The 20,662-nt window shown below is 34.9% G+C and overlaps 1 protein-coding gene across 6 annotated transcripts in view; it reads left to right on the top strand.

Annotated features, from left to right (window-relative positions):
- SPAG16 (sperm associated antigen 16) overlaps positions 1 to 20,662 on the top strand; it is a 581,714-nt gene that overhangs the window by 23,325 nt on the left and 537,727 nt on the right. For all 6 annotated transcript variants that reach the window (XM_070933195.1, XM_070933193.1, XM_070933192.1 and 3 more), the window contains 2 exons: positions 3,412 to 3,549; positions 6,090 to 6,197. In XM_070933195.1, the coding sequence (XP_070789296.1) occupies positions 3,412 to 3,549; positions 6,090 to 6,197 (246 nt within the window). The remainder of the gene's footprint in view (positions 1 to 3,411; positions 3,550 to 6,089; positions 6,198 to 20,662) is intronic.

Here is a 20,662-nt window from a genome sequence, read left to right as displayed (position 1 = left end):
GATGATGATTCGAACTCAGACCCTGGTCAATCCCCAAAAGGGCCAAAAATGTCCTCCAAAATTTGGAGGTGAACCGGATCCCCCTGCCAGATGTGGAGCACCATGAAGGTGGTAGACGTGGTGAAGGAACAGTTTTGCCAGTGTTTTAGCAGTGGGGATCTTTTAACACGAGATGAAGTGGATCTGATTCGAGAACAGGTCGGTGACCACCCAGATGATGGTGTTTCTTGCACTTTCTGGCAATTCTACTATAAAGTCCATAGAAATCTCTCTCCAGGGTGCTGACAGCTGTGCTACTGGCTGCAGAAAGCTGGGAGGTTTCCCTTGCCTTCGCTTGGCAGCTGCACAAATGGGGCAACTGGCTACATCCATTGATTTACATACATAAGTAGAAAAGCAATTTAGAAATATTGCCCATGTATTGGGCTTCTTGATAGGCCAAAATGAAGAGTCCAGTTAAAATTAATTAAAATTGAAATAATGTTACCTATGTTTAAAAGATGCATTAATTTTTGGCATGTTTTCATTTATTGCAATGACTGTCTTTTTTCACAGTATTATTTCTCAATTTGTAGTCTCCCTGTAGTTGTTTAGATTAGGGTAAATAAACTTTGCCCAAATGACTTGTTTTTTTTTATAAAAGTTTTTTTTTTTATTTTTTAGACAAACACACAAACATACAATGTATTTTCTTTGAACAGAATATTTGGCTGGTTTACAAATTTAAACAATGTTTAGTCATTTCAATTAAGTTTACAACTTCTATATTTCCTTTTTGCCATATTTATTTCTTATCTATTTTTTTTAAACCAATATTACCCTTCATTCTCATCCCTAATCTTAATCATAATCATAATCAAATTCAATTTTTCCCTTCTATCTATATTATACCCCTTTCCATTGTCATCTATTTTTATATCTATCCTCACATTGGTTAATTATGCAACATTACAATTGTTTAATATACTGTAAATCCAACATTTTAGTATACAATCAATTAGTTATATTTACCAATAATAATAAACCAAATAATTTCCCCCCTTATGTTACTCATTAAACTCTCCCAATAAACCAAATAGTTTTGCCCATATAATCCTCCAAATCACAATTTAATCATTTCTACTTTCATCACAATATATAATTAAAAATATTTCAATCGTTATAATTTCCTTAATTAAATTCAACAATGTTCTCGATGTTATCCAACTACAACTTAATCCTTTCTACTTTCACCACCATATACCATTACAGGTATTTCGATTGCTACAGTTTATGCTTATTCATATTCTAAAAGAAATTCGAAAAAAGAAAAATTTATCATTTTCTAGATTTCAAAGATACAGAAACAAATATTCCAATTTTTATTCATTTCATTCTTACAATCATATAATTTCCCATTTGTTTCTTACTACTATTCATATTTCAATTCTAAATATATATAACATCTTTCTCTTTCATTTCTTTTTCTTTTTCTCCCTTCCCATTTTTATTTTTACCTTTTTCTTTCTCCTTTTTTTTCTTTTGTAGTTTGAAATCTTGAACTCTCCTCTTTTGCCCTAGATTTCCCCTTGTTTCCCATCTCTTTTCTCTTTTTCTTATCTTCCCACTATTTTTCCCACTGTTTATTCCAATGTAATCATTCTGTATTTCACAAATCTGGACTCTTCTATTTTGCCCTGCATTTCCTGTTGTTTTCCATCCTTTTCCTCTCTTTTTTTTCTTTTCACTGTTAATCCCAGTGTAATCATTTATTTATTTTTTTACAATGGTAACTTCTTTAATAGAATATAGGAATGCTGTAGACCTAATATATCTTGAAGTATTTGACAAGTTACCCCATAACATGTTGATGGCAAACTGTGTAAAGGTTGAACTGGAGGATGAAAATGTAAAAGATATACAGCTGGTTTGAAATTCATTCCCAAAGACAAGGCTATTTACTCAATGGTTTCTCATCAGTTTGGGGAGAAGTATTGACTAGGGTATCCTAAGGTTCAGTTCTGGGTCTTCTTTTTTTTTATATATATATAAAAAGTTTTTTATTTTTTAAACAAAAACAACATAAAAACATCATCCTTCCAAAACAATCACAGACAGTGTTTTGATCGGTTAAAATCATTTCATGCTCTCAAAGAATTTTCACAATCTCATTATACGACAAATGTTCTTTCCTCTAGCAAAAAACTTATTTACACATTAAATAAATGGAAGTAGGCAATCAACTCCTGAAGCAATGTCAATGAATACACTTCCTATTAGGCTAGTATATTGGGGTATCTTTCATGTTTCTAAAATCAGCTTTTAGATGTGAATTGTATGGATTCATGATAGTTCCAAACCTCTTCATCACTACTAAGAATATTTTTATAACTGAGATTCAAAGATCTGCATTAATTGAGCTATGTCAAAATCTGATGAGGCAACCTTTGCACATGTTAAAAAAAGGAGATATCCATCCCTTTCAATAATCTTTATATTATAATTTACTATTTAATTCATTTTAGTTTTGCTGCTTATGCAAAGTCTAGTCCCAAATTAATGTTAAGCTTATGTTCTTTCTTAAAAACACTAAGAACTACTTTACTGAATAAGATCAAGAATTACTTTTGAGGAATTTTCCAAACTGCAATGCACATTCCTTATTCTTCTCAACTAGTTAGTCAGCATATAAAAATATCTTTTACCCTATCTGCTTTATTCAAACTGTATAGTTCTAGAATTCAATACAATGCAGTAAAAAAATAGCCGGTTTGGTCTAGTGGTTATGGCACTGTGCTAGAAAGCAGGAAACTTGTGAGTTCTAGTCCTGCCTTAGCCATGAAATACAGCTTTGCAACCTTGGGCCAGTCACTGTTTCTTATCCCACCCCACTGGTTTGTTGCTCTGGAGAAAATAGGGTGGAGGAATATTGATTATGTTTGCTACCTGCAATTATTTGTAAAAATAAAGATGGGATATCAACAAGCAATACAACTATCTTGGCAATTTTCTATGCAACAGGAAGCCATGGATAATAAATATGTATTATTCCAAAATATGTATTGGTCTTTACTTCCAATAAAATTACAGTGTGTCTATTATTTTCTTTTATAACCTGCTACAGTACTGCATTCTGTAGATATTTGATTGTACCTCCTATCCATGTTATTTCTCTTAACCTCTCAAAAATAATGAGAGGTAACAGTAATTTCGTTGTACTCAGTGTATTAAGTTAAGACATGGAGTTCTGTTTTTTGGGGTAATTCCACTTACCATGAGAAATGTAGTTCTGAACTATAGGAGCTCCTATTTAAAGTAACCACAATCAAGAAAAAGAGTTGGTGCTGTTATGGATTCATGCTCATGGTATATGTACTCCTTATAACCAAGAAGAGTGAAAAAAACCCCTAAAGTTCAATTGCTTAATTTTAGGTATGAATTGATGCAGAGAGGTGTGCTTGAACCTAAAGATGTTGGATTTGTTCCAGATGCCTATACTTGCAATCAGCATTTGGAGAGGGAAAATATATATTTGAAGAAAGAAATGGAGAACTATAAATTTGCAGCTAAGTATGTTCTTGTTGTTGTTATTAGGTTACATTTTTTTTAGAGATTTGGATGAAAAAAAATTCTTGACATCAGATGATCAATAGAAGGTGATCAGTTTTCAATGGCAGTATTGATGTTTGCAAGACTGGTAAAGAATGGGTCAAATAGTTGTTAATCCATCAATACCCAAGTTAATTTATTTCTGTAATGCTGCTTAATTAAAAAGACTCTGAGTGGCTTTCAATAATGTAAAAGTGAACTACTGTAAATAGAATTAAAAGAAAAAATAAACCTCAATCCCCAAAACAATAATTGCGTACATCAGGGAGGGGACGTGCCATACAATGACCTATCCAAGGACATCTGGAACATCCAGGTCTCTTAACTTTCCTGCATGTCAGAAGGGTTGGTGCTGCCGTGACCCAAGGTGGAGTGCTGCTCTAAGGCAGTATTGTGAAAAGGTATATGCTCTTTTTTTTTCTTCACAACAGCCCCTCAAGGATGAACCTCAAAGAGTATTTTCCCTACTCCTTTTTATTGGTTGACCAGAAACTACTGGGAGAAGTTACTTCTAATATTTATTACATTATATACCCTTTATCTATCAGTATTGTTGAAACAAAGATAAAATACCTGTATGCTGAAATGTTGAAAAAGTCGAATATTTCAAAGTGGTGTTGTTTTTTCACCTGACTCTATTGTCTTTAATGTTTCCTGATTCTGCATTGTTTAGGGTTATATTGAACTTAAAAGTAATGGTAGGATACAAATACATTGCATTACTGGATATAAAAAGATATTGGTATACTTTATTTCATACTACATTGGTTTTAATGGAAATCTTTAGAAATTTCCTGAATTTTAAATTCTGTTAGTATTTGAAATGAAAATGTACATCTTCTATTTATATATTATATTTATATATAATGTATGATTACAGAAACCTGACAGAATTATTAAGTCAACATAGAGTAAAATAACCATCTATAAAATATTAAACATTCATTTTATGTCAGAGGCAAAATCCACAATGGCAGGTAAAGAAGGTAGGTAAAGACAGTAGGAAGTAGAGATGCATTTATTTTGCATCTGTTATTTTTATTCTTGGTAGGGAAAAAAACTAGGAGTATGCCAGCAGCAGCAATAGTTTTCTGAATCAGGTGGATACTGAAATCCCAATATTCCTGCAAGAAGCTACTTAACTGAGGACACTGATTTTAGGAGCTGTGGTGGTGCAGTGGTTAGAATGCAGTATTTCAGGCTAACTCTGCCCACCGCCAGGAGTTTGATCCTGACTAGCTCAAGGTTGACTCAACCTTCTATCCTTCTGAGGTTGGTAAATGAAGACCCAGATTATTGGGGGCAATATGTTGACATTTGTAAACTGCTTAGAGAGTGTTGTAAAGCACTGTGGAGTGGTATATAAATGTAACTGCTATTGCTATTTCATTAATAATAAAAAGAATTATTTTTAACCAATTTTTAACACTTTAATTCAAGCATAGAAAATTAGAACAGAATCTCAGCATAGAAAATTATTTCCTATGAAGTAATATTGTTAGGAGAGACAGTTTAGTGGTTAGGCTAGAAACTGACAGACTGTGAATTCTGGTTCCACCTGAGGCACAAAGCCAGGTGGTGACTTTGCATCAGTCACTTTCTTTCAGTCCTTGGAAGGAAGCAATGGCAATAATTTCTGAAAAACCTTGCCAAGAAAACTGCAGGGACTTGTCCAGTCAATCTCCAAGAATTAGACTCAACTGAATGGAAGTAAAACTCTTTTTCTAGTACTCTTTTTATTTATTTAGCATATGGCAAATACATGGACACAGTAGTTCAAATGTTAATGTCCAGTCCACCCAGCCATTCAAGGACAGGGTGGTCCTTTGCCATGTATTTAGAGAGCCAGCAGTTCTACAAAGATGTCTGGCTGCCAACTGGCTGCCACTTGTTGCTAGTTGTTTGGTTCACACTACCGTGCTATCCAGGGTGCACCACAAGGAGGCGAACTAGCACCACACCCCTCTAATACTCTATTAAAAACATATGCATTGGGTTCTTGTTAAATTTACCTGAATTTAATTCCAGATATTTGTAGTACTAACTCCCGAAGGAGCCACCAATGACTTTCTATCAAGTCTACCCATCCCTGATTTTCAGTGAATTGTAGGGCACACAATTCACATGAATAGGAAAAGAACAAAGTGTTAGGCAAGAGCAAGTTCACTCACTCAAAGTTCAATCATACCACAAAATTTTTTGATAAGAAGGAAAATGCACAGGGGAGAAACAAAATCCATGCAAAAATAACAGAACATGCCATATATCTAGAATATACCAATACACTTAATATTGACAAAAACAAATGAGGGATGCAGATAACAGGTTAAATGAAACCAGGACAGGTAATAGAGCTAGATCAAGTGCTAATGTGCTTCTTTTATTGGAGATTTTAAGAATATATTTCTGAGACAGGAAGGCTAGTCCTCATGATAGAGAGTCCTCACTTCCTTAAAGAATAGAAATGTATTTAGAAATCTTATATTTTTTCCCTCATGCAGTAAAGCTAAAGAGGCACTGCTAAAAATGCAGAGAGAGCGTGACTTCCATAGAATGCATCATAAAAGAGTAGTCCAGGAAAAGAACAGACTCATTAATGACATTAAAAGGTATGTAAATACAAATCTATTTGATACTAATTCTATCAATCAGTTAATTACAGTCTTAGACCAGAGACCTGATATTAGTTGCAACTGTTGCTTTTCGTATATAGTTTCCTGACTGATACAATTTTTATAATAGATCTATATGGAATACTCCTAAACTTCAAGATTATTCTCTTGCTGAGGCATACCTGGCAATGTTTTATCTATGCTGATCAATAAATGGATGATGCAAGCTTCTTTCCATGATGAAGGAAATTCTTGATGCTTGGAATCTCATTCAATACCTGAGCTAACAATTTAATTAAAATTTTTGGAAAAGTTGTGCAATATATTCCATAGATGCTATAATGTCCTGGAACTTTGTTCTGTTTCTGTTTTTTTTTAAATTATATTTTTATTAAGAATTATTATTTTTTTATCTATAAGCTTTATGAGTAATATTGTATTCAAATGCTCTTTAGCCTTTTCGTCACCAGATGTTCTCCACTATAATCTTTAATAGAATATAACAAATTGCTTCATCATGTACATTGTAGAAATATATCTGTTCCATCCCAAATTGAGGTAACAGTTATTTTGTCTTGCTCCTTTTGCATTGGAAAGGCAACAATTTATCTGACATTGCTTTTTTCAAAATATTTCTGATTAACAAAATTCAACTTCTCATGGATCTCATTTACTTCCATTAAATCTAGTTGATTATACATTTCTTTCATTTTTTGTTTTAAATAGATGATTGCTTCTTAATTCTAATTGCTTCAGTATGTCCTATTTTTGCATAGATTTCTTTCTGTTTTAAGGCAGAGAGATACACATCCTTTCATAAGTGCTTTGCTGGAGTGCTATACTGTAGATAAAAACACATTAGATTAAATTGGTTTGGAACCTTTTTAATTCTTGTCATTTCAATTTCATAACCACTTGTACTAATACAAATTTGTTAAATTTCCATCTCTTCAGTCTGGAGGTTTTTTTTTTTAATCTTACAATTATTAGGCTAATATTAGGTGTAGGTAGCACTGCTACTATCACATGCATGGGACTGGTTAATAATGTATTAGAAATTCAGCACATACGGTACCTCTTCATATTATAAACTAAAGAGCAGTGTATAAGTTATTTCACGGCAAGGTATTTGCATTCAAATACAGTGAAAAAAGATAGTAATGATATATAGAGTAAAACATTATGGGAAAGTTTGCCAGATAAAGGTTCCTTTAAAGTGGATTTGTCCATGTTTCAGAAGGAAAACAAACAATTTATATTTCCAAGAATCAGAATATCTTTGCACCATAAAAAGGAATCAAAAAAAATATTTCATAGATCTTTATTTTGTTATGATTTGGGGCATAAATTATATCAATTGTTTTTTTCTCAAATTCAGCCTTAAAACATAATTTTCCCTAGTTCATCTTGAGTTTGTTTTTCAAATTTCAAATTCCAATATTCAAGTATATACAGTAGTTGATCCATTTCTTCTTATCTGCCTGAGACTACAAATGTATGATCAAAGTATTTTCATCCCGACAGCTTTATAGGAGTCTTGAAGATATATAATATGTGCATTTTCCTTTTCTAACATTTATTTTTCCTATTAAATGAGCTATTCATAATATTAATACTAGTTGAGAAATAGTTTAAGAAGAAATAACAGCTGCTTTGTACAACTTGATTTTCTGTCTCTTCTCTGCCTTTATTACCTTATTCTCTTACAGCCAATGACTGGAGTATTCCATTGGCATCATCAGTGGAATAATACAAAAGCTTTGCCACCACACATAAAGGCCTATAGATGAAAGAGAATGGACATCCATATCAGATCTTTTTTTTGAGCCATTGTCAAAAAGCTATCGTTTCCCTTCTTTCTAGAATATCTGGAGGTGCTTTTGACAGAATCTCAATTCTTCTGTTTCTGAATTTTAAGGGAGAATTTCTCTTTTTTAATTTTAATATTGCTTCTTTTATCTTGAAATATGTGAATTTAAGAAATATCTGGCATTTTATTTTTTTCTGTCCATGAATTTATTCTGAAAATTTATTGTATTTCCAAAATTTGATCAATATTCACACCAGATTTTGAATAAGTTTCCCACTTCTCTTTCAAAATAATCTTTCTCAAAATTCTTAGATATATCTCTGAACATGTTTAGCTTTTTTTGGGAGAGGGGGCCTCTCTGAACTGAAGAGAACTTTTGGTGTCCATTAATTTGTTGTATTCATTATTAAAGTCACCCTTAAAACCACAAATGTATGATCAAAGTATCCAAATCTTTTTCCTTTTTTTTTTGAACTTACTGGTAATATTATATTCCACTATAATGCAATTAATCTGTGAGAATATATATTTAATAAAGTAAAGCAGGTTGATTGTAACAAATGTGGGATCTCTTCTGTTTTTAAAAAATTCCTTCCCTACAATGTCATCTCCTATTTAGTTTTTTTTTAAAAAAAATAGTCTTTATTTACATTTGTAGTTAAAAAAAAGACAAAAAACAAACAAAAGAAAGAACAAAACGACAAAGCAAAAAACATGAGAGTATAAACAATACCTTAATAAACTATTATTTAACATAAACCTATACAATATATTCATAATACAGTCCGGGGGAGACAAAACAACCTATTTTAAGCTTATATACCAATCAGGTCTATCCGACCTCACTTTATATATACAATAAAGTATCTTCAATATATACAATGCCTGTTTATATTATATTAATCTGATTGTTGTCTTCTTTTCGATAGCCAAATATACCATTTTCCCTAAGATAGACATGTTGGTGTTTGGTCTCTATCTTTCAATTTTTTGGTCAGTCTATCTGCTTCCGCACAGTCCAGTATCTTTTTTATTATTGCTTCATCTGGTGGGATATATTTGTCTTTCCAAAACTGAGCAAATGTTATTCTCGCTGCCGTAATTATGTGCAATACGAGGTACCACGAGTCTTTTTTTATGTTTTCCGGCCTGGAGCCGAGCAAGTATGTCTCTGGCCATAATTCAAACTCCTGATTTAAAATTTCCTTTAGCCATTTTTTAATTTTCTCCCAAAATTTAGTTGCTTCTGGACACGTCCACCATTGATGATAATAAGTACCACATTCAAATCCACATTTCCAACATTCAGCGGATTGTCCAACAAACATTTTTGCCAGTCTGTCTGGCGGGAGATGCCATCCATATAGCATCTTGTAAATATTTTCCTTGTATGTAGTAGATACTACCAATTTCATGTTTCCCCACCAAATCTCTTGCCATTTTTCAAGGTAAATTGGGTAGCCAAAGTTTTTCCAATCATCGTGTCCTTTACTACTTCTTCACCAATCTCTATTCTCATCAACAATTTATAACATTTGGAAATCATACCCATTTCCTGCCCCATCAGAATTTTGTCTAACTCCTGTAGATCAACATTTATGCCATTTCTAGTTCCCATCTCTGGGCCTTTGGAACCTCTGAAGCAAGTCCTGATGCTCTGATCTCATTTGAGTTTTAGGTCTTGCTCCCCCCACTGCTCCTGTTTTAGTAGTATCTTGAATCATTTCTTGAGTTGCCATCTGGGATTGTTGCTGTCTTAATTCTTCCTTGAGTCTAGCTGTCACCGATCTGGTCTGTCTTTGGTCCTTTGGTAACTGCGAGAAATCAATCAGTGCCAACTCTTGAGTAGCCATTTGGATTTGTAATATTTCTTCTTGATCAGCCAAAGCTCCCCCCTGAACTACTGTCAAGAGCTCTTCTGTCTCAGCTTCCATTACTTCTTTCTTTCTTTTGCCTTCTGGTGATTTAGTTGGTTTGGGTGTGCCAGCCTTTAATACATTAGTATAAAAATCTCTTTCTTTCCAAATTGTATTAAGCCGATATCTCTCTCCTGAGTAAGTCACCACTAGTCCAGTTGGCACCTCCCATCTGTACTGTATCTGACGTTTTCTCAGCTCATCCACCAGAAAGGCATACTCCCTTCTAGCTCTCAAGATCTTAGGGGGGATTTCTTTCATTGTCATTACTTCCTGGCCTCCCACCCGAAGCTTGTTTTTAAAAGTAGCCTGTAAAATTTCGTTACGTACTCTCCTTGTAGTAAAATATATCACAATGTCTCTTGGTAGATGTTTCTGTCTAGCAATCCAGGAATTAACGCGGTACAGCTTGTCCATCTGCCAGCCCAGATCATTTTTTGACTCCCCCACCAGCGGTGCCAATGCCTCAGACATCATTTCTCTCAAATTCTCTTGTTTATTCTCCTTCACCCCTCTGAATCTTAAAGCAAATTCCATGTCTCTGTATTGTATCATTATTACGTCGTCTTCAGCCCTTTGAATTCTGTTTTGAGCTTCTCCTATTTTACTATCCAAAATTTCAGAAGATTGTTTAATTTCCTCAACTCTATCATCCACCATCTCAATATTGCCTGCCAGACACTTAAATGCCATTAATATATCATCCCTCATCCCCTGATTGCGAATTGCAATCTCATCTGACACAGCCTGTATCTTTTCATTAGTTTCCTTAATTTTTTCATCAATCACATCAACAATTTTATTTTGGGTGATTTGGAGAGCTTGTTGCAACATTTCCAACGTTAGGGTCTGTGGATCCGTTGGAGGAGCAGAAACTTGTAATCTAGGAATATGAGCTGAGGAGCTACCAGCACTCCCAGTTCCTTTAGTAAGAACAGTTTTTACAGACTTTGAGGCCATTTCCAGTTTGAAATTAGTCTTTATATTTAATCAGAGTCAAAAAGAAGAGTTCCTCAAAAGATTTCCCAATATTAATTAACGTTTAAAATCCTCCTTCTGTCAGCACAAAAGCTTTTTTGTTTCCCAGGCGAAGGGCTGCCAGCAAAATGAAACTTTTCCTGTAACTTTCCGTTTCCCCCGCCCTTTCAAGCTTCAATCGCCATATTGTTGCAAAGTACTAAGTGATTACTTCCGAAGGAGGCTCTAGGCATTGGAGTTAGGTAAAAAATACTTGCTGTCTGATTTCTCCTTGCTCGTTCCGCCTGCTGTTAGTTCAAGATGTTAATTCCCTCATTTCCATTCAGCAAGATTGGTCGTGGCTTCTAATTCCGCTAATTAGTGGAGACGTCCCTGGTCTGGAGCGGCTTGACAGGCTTTTAGGGAGCGTGCGCCCTTCGCGCCCCAGGAGTTTTCCTAGGGCGTTCGGGGGGGTTCTACCTCCACCTGCCTGCTCTTCTCTCTCCCCTTTGCCCGAGGAGAGAATTTCAAGCCTCCAGACAGCGTTTGTCAGCTGCTCTGGGGCTTTAACGGAGCCAGGGAGTGGACGCTCTCAAAAGAACGTCTTTTGAGGCTCGCGGAGCCAAGCGGAAGTCTTGAATTCTCCACAGAAAAGAAGAAAAATATTTCACTATCTTAAGCAATTTAAGAATGAAGTAATTTGCTTACAAGAGACTCATATAAGAATACAAGATCAAAAATATTTGATTAATGCAAGACTTGGTACATCTTACGTAGCAGCAGCATCAGAAAAGAAAAATGGTATAGTTATATATTTGAAAAGAGACTTAGTTGCTAAATTAATTGAAGCAGACGATCAAGGAAGATTTTTAGCGATAGAACTTTTAGTAAAAGGAGAAAAAATACTTGTAATCGGCGTTTATGCCCCGAATCAACAACAAGAAAACTTTTATAATTTACTACACTCAAAATTGACACAGTGGGCATATAAAACTTGTATCCTGTTAGGCGACTGGAACGGTGTTTTGGACGTTAAAAAAGACAAGAAGGGACCTAAACAAAATGTGTTAACAAGAGCAAAATTGCCCAAAGCGTTTTGGGAAATGATGGACGACTGGGAGTTGAGAGATATCTGGCGTGAAAGAAACCCGGAAGAAAAAGATTTTACTTTTTTTTCAGATAGACATCAATCCTTTTCAAGGATTGATTTTATACTAATTACTAACAATCTTTTATCTAGGGTGAAAAATACGAAGATTTGCTCAAGAACATTGACAGACCATAGTCCAGTTTGGCTGGAATTGGAGTATGAGAAAGGGCCTAGGAGGTCCTGGAGGTTAAATGATAATTTGTTTAGGTATGAAGAAAATGTAAAAGAATGTAAAAAATTTATGAAAGAATTTTTTGTTATGAATATGCAAAAGGGCACATCGATGGAAATGGTATGGGATGCAAGTAAGGCATATATGCGAGGAATTTTGATATATTTGAATAATAAATATAGAAAGAAACAGGGGACAAAAAGAAAAGAATTAGAAGATGAGATTAGTAAACAGGAACGGGCTTTAGTAGCTAATCCAACGGATAAGAAAATTAAAGAGGCAATCAATTTATTGAAAGGTCAATTTAATATGTTAATAGCAGATCAAGTGGCAACTAATTTAAGATATGCAAAACATAATACTTTTTACAATGCCAATAAACCAGGCAGGTGGTTAGCATATTTGTTAAGGAAAAAGCAAAAATCAAGGACAATAGAGAGAATAAAATATAAGGGTAAAGAGGTTTATGAGCAACAATTGATTAAAAAATCTTTTTTAGAGTTTTATTCGAGGCTGTATACTGGTGATAAAATTAAAGATATAGATATAGAGAGATTTTTACAGAAAGAGAATATTTATACAATTTCAAATGAGCAGAGGGATAGTTTAAATCAATCGATAACTTCCAAGGAAATTGCGTTAGCAATTAAGCAGTTGAAAGTGGGTAAAGCTCCTGGGACAGACGGTTTGACGGCTATTTACTATAAAACCCTACAGGAGGAAATGATAGAACCATTGAAAGAATGATTTAACAATATACAACAGGGAGGAAAGGTACCTCCAACTTGGAAGACAGCATTTATCTCGTTGATCCCAAAAGAAGGGCATGACGATATAGATCCTAAAAATTATAGGCCAATTTCATTATTAAATACAGACTATAAGATATTTGCTAAAATTTTGGCAAATAGATTAATGACAGTCATGCAGCAAATGATTCACCATGATCAAACTGGTTTTATAAATGGCAGACAAATGAAGAGTAATGTAAGGCAAATTGTTAACTTACTAGAGTATTTGGGAAGGAACAACCAGGTCCCCGCAGTGCTTGTGTTCTTGGATGCTGAGAAAGCCTTTAATAGATTGAATTGGCAATTTTTACTAAAACTAATAGAAAGGATGCAATTTGGAGAACAATTTGTACAATCTATTAAGGCAATATATCAAAAACAAACAGCGCAAATAATAGTTAATGGTGGTTTAACAGATGCTTTTAACATAGAAAAAGGAACAAGGCAAGGCTGTCCTTTGTCCCCGTTATTGTTTATTTTGACGCTGGAAATTTTATTAAACAAGATACGCGAGATGAATACAATTAAGGGAATTAAAATTAGACCGCATGAATACAAGGTACGAGCATTTGCGGATGACCTGGTTGTTACCTTAACCCAACCGGTACAATCGATTACAGCCTTGATGGATATAACCTGCTTATATGGACAAGTATCTGGCTTTAAAATAAATGCAGCTAAAACAAAAATAATAGCTAAAAATATGGTTAGGAGCCAAAAAGAAGAGATAGAAAGGTTAACAGGATTTGAAGTAGTTAAGAAGGTTAAATATTTGGGGGTTTATATTATGACTGCAAATAAGAAATTATATCAGCACAACTATGAAGCATTATGGCACAAAATACAGAAAGAGTTGGACAACTGGAAAAAACTACAACTGTCTTTGCTGGGAAGGATAGCCGCTGTAAAAATGAATATTTTACCAAAATTTCTATTTCTTTTTCAAATGATACCTATACTTAAAAAAGATGAGAACTTGAAGGAATGGCAGAAGGGCATAAACAAATTTGTGTGGGCAGGGAAGAAACCACGAGTTAAACAAAAGATATTGCAAAATACTAGAGAAAGAGGTGGTCTTAAGATGCCCAATTTAAGATTGTGCTATGAAGCTGCTGCCCTCTCAGCAATCACAGATTGGATAAACTTAACGGAAGAAAAGATATTGAATATTGAAGGATATGGTTTGGTTTATGGCTGGCATGCTTACTTAGTGTATGATAAGAAAGTAGATAAGACTTTTAAAAGTCATATATTAAGAAATGCTCTATTGCGTGTCTGGAAAAAGTATAAATATAAACTAAATGATAGGTTACCAATATGGACAGTACCCAGACACGCGATAGAGAACATAAATTTAGAGCAAAAGCAAGATAAGATTACATATAAGGAACTCCTTTATAAGGAAGGAGTCAGACTACAGTTAAAATCCATGGAACAACTAAAAGAAGAAGGGATTATTAAGACTTGGTTTCAATATGGACAGCTGCTGGCCAGATGGAGAGAAGATCAAAAAATTGGTATTTTGCAGCAGGATGAGAATTTGATAAAGCAAATAAGAGATGAAGGTCAAATGCACATAAAAAGGTTGTACAATGCATTACTGGAAATAGATTCAGAAACATAGTCAAGGATTGTATGATAAAATGGGCACAAAATGTAGGTGAACCAATAATGATGGAAACATGGGAAAAGATATGGGTTAGAAATGTAAGATTTACACAAGCACAAAATTTAAGGGAGAATTTTTACAAAATGTTTTATAGATGGCATTTAGACTCAAAAAAACTGGCTTGTATGTATCCAAATTTACAACCCAAGTGTTGGCGATGTGAGTGTGAAGATGCTACATATTTCCATATATGGTGGACATGTAAAAAGATTAAGGCTTTTTGGATAAAAATATGGTGGATTATTCAAAATATTTTGAAGAAAAAAAATAAATTTACACCACAGTTTTTTCTGTTGAGAATAGTTACGGATTGTACTGTAATAGAGACTAAGCTGGTTTTGAACTTAATAACGGCTGCCAGGTTACTGGTGGCACAGTACTGGAAGAAGGAAGATCCACCTACTATTGAGGAATGGACATTAAAAGTTGTGCATTTGGCGGAAATGGCAAAAATTTCATCATACCTTAAAGACCATTCAAATGAGAGATATATATCGGAATGGAGAAAATGGATTGATTACATACAGAAGAAGTATCCGAATAAGAAGATTCATATAGTTTATGAATGAAATAATATTAAGTAGTTTATGTTTGTTTTTTCTGAGTTATAAGGAGTTAAGGACCTAGGGAGAACATGAAATGTAATAATTTGTTAGCACATTTTAGTTCTTGGTTTGTGAATGCTATACCCTGTGCTTGTTCTGGGAAGTCTAGGGAGGGAGGGGAAGGGAGGGTGGGAAGGAGAGGGGGGGTTGAGGGAGGAAGGGGAGGGTGAAAATGTTTGTATTTTTCATAAAACTTTTCAATAAAAAAAAACATTTATGCCATTTCTATCTCGATCACTTTTATATTTTGATTGGACCTGCAGGTAAGTCCAACAGTCTAGTTGAGATCCCTGAGAATTCAACTCCTGTCTTGATTTTAGTTCTCCTCGCACGTTCAACAAATTTTTATATGTTGACTTTTCCGCAATGTTAAATAGTGTAGGGTAGGTCAAAGCTTCTAGAGGCGATATCCAACAAGGTACTTTGGTATAATATTTTTTACTAATCTTCTCCCAATTCTGAATTAGAATGTTCCTTATATAGTGCCGAGTGAACCATTTACTATCCCGCCAGAGTGCCGCATGCCAACCTTGTTGTAAATCGTGGCCTTCTATCCTGAGAAGATTATTGCTTAGAATAATCCATTCTTTAACCCAAACTTGTAAAGCAGCTAGATAATAATTCTCCCAGCATGGTAAAACCAAGACCCCCTCTTTCTTTTGTCTCCTGCATCATTTTCTTTTTAATCCGGGGTTTTTTCCCCTGCCAAATGAATTTGGTTACTACCTGGTTTAAGACTATAAAAATTTTTTGGGTAGGTTCGCTGGAGCTATTTGGAAAAGAAAATTAAATTTCGGTAGAACATAAGATTTTATTGTTGCTACTCTTCCCAAGAGTGATAATTGGATTTTACCCAATTTATCAAGATCTTTTCTTACCTGGGTTAGTATTTTAATATAGTTATTTTCCTGGATGCTCGAGCACCTACACGTTAACCAAATTCCCAGGTATTTGACTTTACTGACTACTCTAAGTCCTATTGCTTCCTCTAAATCCTGCTTATCTTTCTCTGCGATGTTCTTAGTTAAGATATTCGTCTTCTTTTTGTTAATTAACAGACCTGCTACAGCCCAAACTCCTCGATTTTCTCCAATAAAGATATACATGATTTTAAAGGGTCTTCCAAGATGAAGGCCATATCATCTGCGAAGGCCTGGGTCTTGTATGTCTGATCTCTAATTTTAAGGCCTTTTATTCCTTCATCCTTTCTTATTTTGCGAAGTAAAGTCTCTAGCGATAGTATAAATAGTAAGGGGGAGAGAGGACACCCCTATCTTGTACCTTTACCGATGGGAAATTCTTCTGATAAATCGCCATTTATCAATAGTCTAGCGGTCTGTTTAGAGTAAATGGCTTTGATTGCATTCAGAAATTTTTGTCCAAAGCCCATGTATTCTAATTGTAATAATATGAACTCCCAACTAACCCTATCGAATTCTTTCTGGGTGTCGATAAAAACTAATGTGACCTGTTTATCTGGATGGTTTTTGTAATATTCGAGTACATTTAACATAACTCTGAGATTATCCCATAGTTGTCTCGATGGTAAGAACCCGTTTTGATCACTATGTATAAATTCATTTAAAAACCTTTTAACCTATTTGCTAGAATTGCTGTAAATATTTTATAATCTGAGTTCAGGAGTGATATCGGCCTGTAATTTTTTATATCTTTCGTGGGGGGGGGGATCTTCCTTAGGTATTAAACTAATATTAGCCTCTCTCCATGAATGGGGAATATCAGCTTTTCCAAGTACCTCATTAAATAAATCCTGCATATGTTCCCCCATTACTTCAAACCATGCTTTATATATCTCAGCCGGGAGCCCATCTGTGCCTGGCGTTTTTGAGTTCTCCTGCTTCCCTACTGCTTTTTCAATCTCTGTCAAAGTCATTTCCTCTTCTAAAATCTGTTTCATCAAGCTAGATATCCTAGGTAGATCCGAATTCTCTATATACTTTTTTACCTTTCCTGCCGAAATCTCCTCCCTCTCATATAATTCCTTATAGAATTCTACAGTGATTCTTTCTTTCCCTCCCTTATCTCTTATTAGATTCCCCTTTTTATCTTCCAATTGTTCAATTCTTCTACTCTGTTTCTCCTTTTTTAGTCTAAAGGATAACCATCTCCCTAATTTATTGGCTGACTCAAAATGTTCCTGTTTTGCTGCCTTTATCTTATCCTTCATCACATCGAGGTCCAAAAGGTTAAGTTGGTGTTTCAATAAAATTATCTGCTCTTTTGCTTCAGTAGCCAATGGATTGTGTTGTAATTGTTCCTCAGCTTTAGCTAATTGACTTAGTATCTCGCCCCTCTCTTGTTCTTCTCTTTTGGGTTTGATAGCCATATGTTTGATGATTAGTCCCCTTATAAAGGCTTTAGTGGCATCCCACACTATTTGCAGAGGCATCCCTGGCGTCCTATTCTTTTGAAAGAAGAAATTCACTTCAGTCTTAAGCTTTTGGATAAATTCAGGTTCTTTCAAGATCTCTGGTCTCATCATCCATCTCTTCCTAGACTTCCCTTCCTTCTTCAAAACAGCTAATACTGGGTTGTGGTTCGCCCAATCGTTCAGCATGATCCTAACCTCCATCACTTGGGTACTAAGCTCTTGCGGCAGCCAAATCATGTCCAGTCTGGACCACGATTTGTGCCTGGGGGAATAATAAGTATATTGCTCCACAATCGGATTATATTCACGCCAAATATCCTTCAGTCTAATTCATCCCTCATTTCATTGCAAATGACTGGCAAAATCCTCTTATCTTGTCCTCTGTTTTCCCCTTTTTGATTTTTCCCAGTCTTATAATCCCGTGTCCTATTAACTACTGTGTTAAAATCGCCAAGGAGACACACTTGCTTGTATTCCAGATCCCGTCGCACTTTCCGAAAAAATGTTCCCTGTCTTGTGTTGGGGGCATAGATTCCTATTAATAATATCTTGCTCTGTAATAATTCGACTTCCAATATCAACATTCTTTCTTCATCGTCTGCATATAATTATTTCGGCGATAGATGTTCTTTTACATAAATTGCTACTCCTCTCTTCCTCTCCTCCGTGGCCGCTACAAATAACTTCCCTGCTTTTGGACACTTCAATAAATTTGATTGAGATAACTTGATATGAGTTTCTTGCAAGCATGTTATATCTACTTTAGCTTTAATAATTTTTGATAAAACACACCTTCTCTTTGTTGGGGAATTGAGGCCGTTGACATTCACCGTCAATAATCTCACCCCTTGATCCATTTTTATCTATTAGTCCCTTTAGCTTTAGATGTCAGACGAGTCTCTATTCCATACTCTTCTACTCCTCCTTCCCCCCTCCCCCATCCCGTTTTCCTTTCCCATAATACATTCGTACTCCTCCCTCAGTTTTCCAATCATCCTTCTGATCCTTCTTTACTATCTCTTTGTCTCTTTCCTGATCACTAGATCCAAAAAAGTTTTCACAAAAGTCCTGTGCATCTGTAGATTTTCAATTTTTACCTTCTGGTCCTGCCACGTCACCAGAAGCCCTTCAGGGAGCAGCCATCTATATGGTGCATTATGTTTCTTCAGTTGCGAGGTTATAAATTGATAATTCTGTCTCTGCTCCTGTACTCTTCTAGGTATCTGTTTTAAAATTATAATCTGGCGGCCTTTATAAGTGATGTTCTGGTCTCTAGCCTTGTAGAGAGTTTCATCCCTAAGTGCCTTTTTAGCAAGCCTCACATGGATTTCCCTAGGCAAATTGTGGCGTCTCACGTAGTTGGTATAGACACGGTAGGCTTCATCTATATCACAGTAGACTTCTTCTTTTCTTTTTCCAACTACTTCCGCTCTCACTTTCCCTACAATCTCATCTAGCCGTTCCTCTTTATCCTCTACCACGTTCTGGAGGCGTAAAAAAAAGGCGGATTTCTCCATCTCCAAAAATACCACTTCATCTTCCAATTTCCCAACCACTTGCGCACATCTACGTTCACACCTCTCCATCTGGGCCTCCATCCTTTCAGTAGTTTTTTTCACCTCTGTCAGGCGGTCTTCGTGTTTGGTTAAGGTTAATCGCATCTCCCCCAGCGTTTCTTTTATTTGTTTAATCTCTCTTCTTAATTCACTCATGTCGGTCTTCAAATCATCAAAGTTTTTAGATGTCAATTCTTGATTTTTCTCTATTATTTCCTGGATGTTTTGAAACATCCCTTGGATTGCCTGCATCGTAACAGGTTTCTCTACTATTGATAAGCTTTCAGATGATTTTCTTACCCCTGGGGGAGTTGTAATCGGAGAGGGTGCTGCTATTGAGGCTACATGTTTCTTCGTCACCTTCATCACCAACATGTCACCGTAGTAGACATGTTAGCCAAGCAAAGAAGGTTTTTCCAAACTATCATACACTAATATTAGAGGGTCTGCTTGGGATTGAACAGTCGGATCAGTTTTTCCTCTTATTTAGTTCTCTTGTTACGATTCAGCTTCAATTATTTAACACTTTCCTATAAATCTAAAGTCTAAAATCAGTTCAAAATTAATCTATCAATAATTAATTACAATATATATTTAACAAACACTACCTTATAACAAATAATTCATTCTTAGTATAATCTTAATCTTATAAAATATGCAAGCTATATAATAATCAGAGTTATAATAAATAGCAAATCAAATAGATAATTAAATAGTCAACCAATTTATTTTTATTTATTTATTAATTCAACTTATATACCGCCCTTCTCCCCAGGGGGACTCAGGGCGGTGGACCGCCAAACTTAAAACACATATAGTACAAAAGTTAAGAAAAAACTAAAATAAATTAAATCATCGGCATTTCCAATTTAAAATCCCAGATCTGCAAAATCGAAAAGTTCCCAATTTAAAACCCTATTATCAGTTGTTAATAAAGGTTGGTCAACAAATAGATTAACTTCAGTACAGTTACTTAATTTTTATACAGTGTATTTTACAGTAAAACGAGAATTAATGGGGGTTCAGAGGGAGATTAAATCCAAACATTATTTCAATATATTAAAATAAAAAGGCTAAGTGGGAGAGAGCTCACTATTAATAATCCTGGAGAGGAGAGGGGGTCAGGAAGAGAGTCACCCCCTAATCATCGTCGTCAATTTCAGAATTACTATTTCAGAGAGTCATTACTCTTTTTTTGGAAAGTTCCTCTCGACTATTGTCACCACTACACAGGTTCCACTCCGACATTCATTCACCCCTGTACAAAACATTATCAAAGACAGTCAGTGTTGAAGAAGTGAAAATTCCGCTCAAAAAGAAGTAGGGGAAAAGAAGTCTTCTGTCAAGTTCAAGATCAAATCGCTAATTCCATAAATAAGCAACAAAGTAGGAGATACAGTAATCTAAAGGTTTAGCGATTCAACAAGCACCAGTTAGAAAGCGT

This window comes from Pituophis catenifer, unplaced genomic scaffold (genome assembly GCF_029215685.1).
Source record: "Pituophis catenifer annectens isolate HBS135680 unplaced genomic scaffold, rPitCat1.0.hap2 SCAF_1, whole genome shotgun sequence".
Taxonomy (NCBI): Eukaryota; Metazoa; Chordata; class Lepidosauria; order Squamata; family Colubridae; genus Pituophis; species Pituophis catenifer.
Note: the sequence above shows the minus strand (reverse complement) of the source record. Positions and strands in the feature narration are given on the sequence as shown.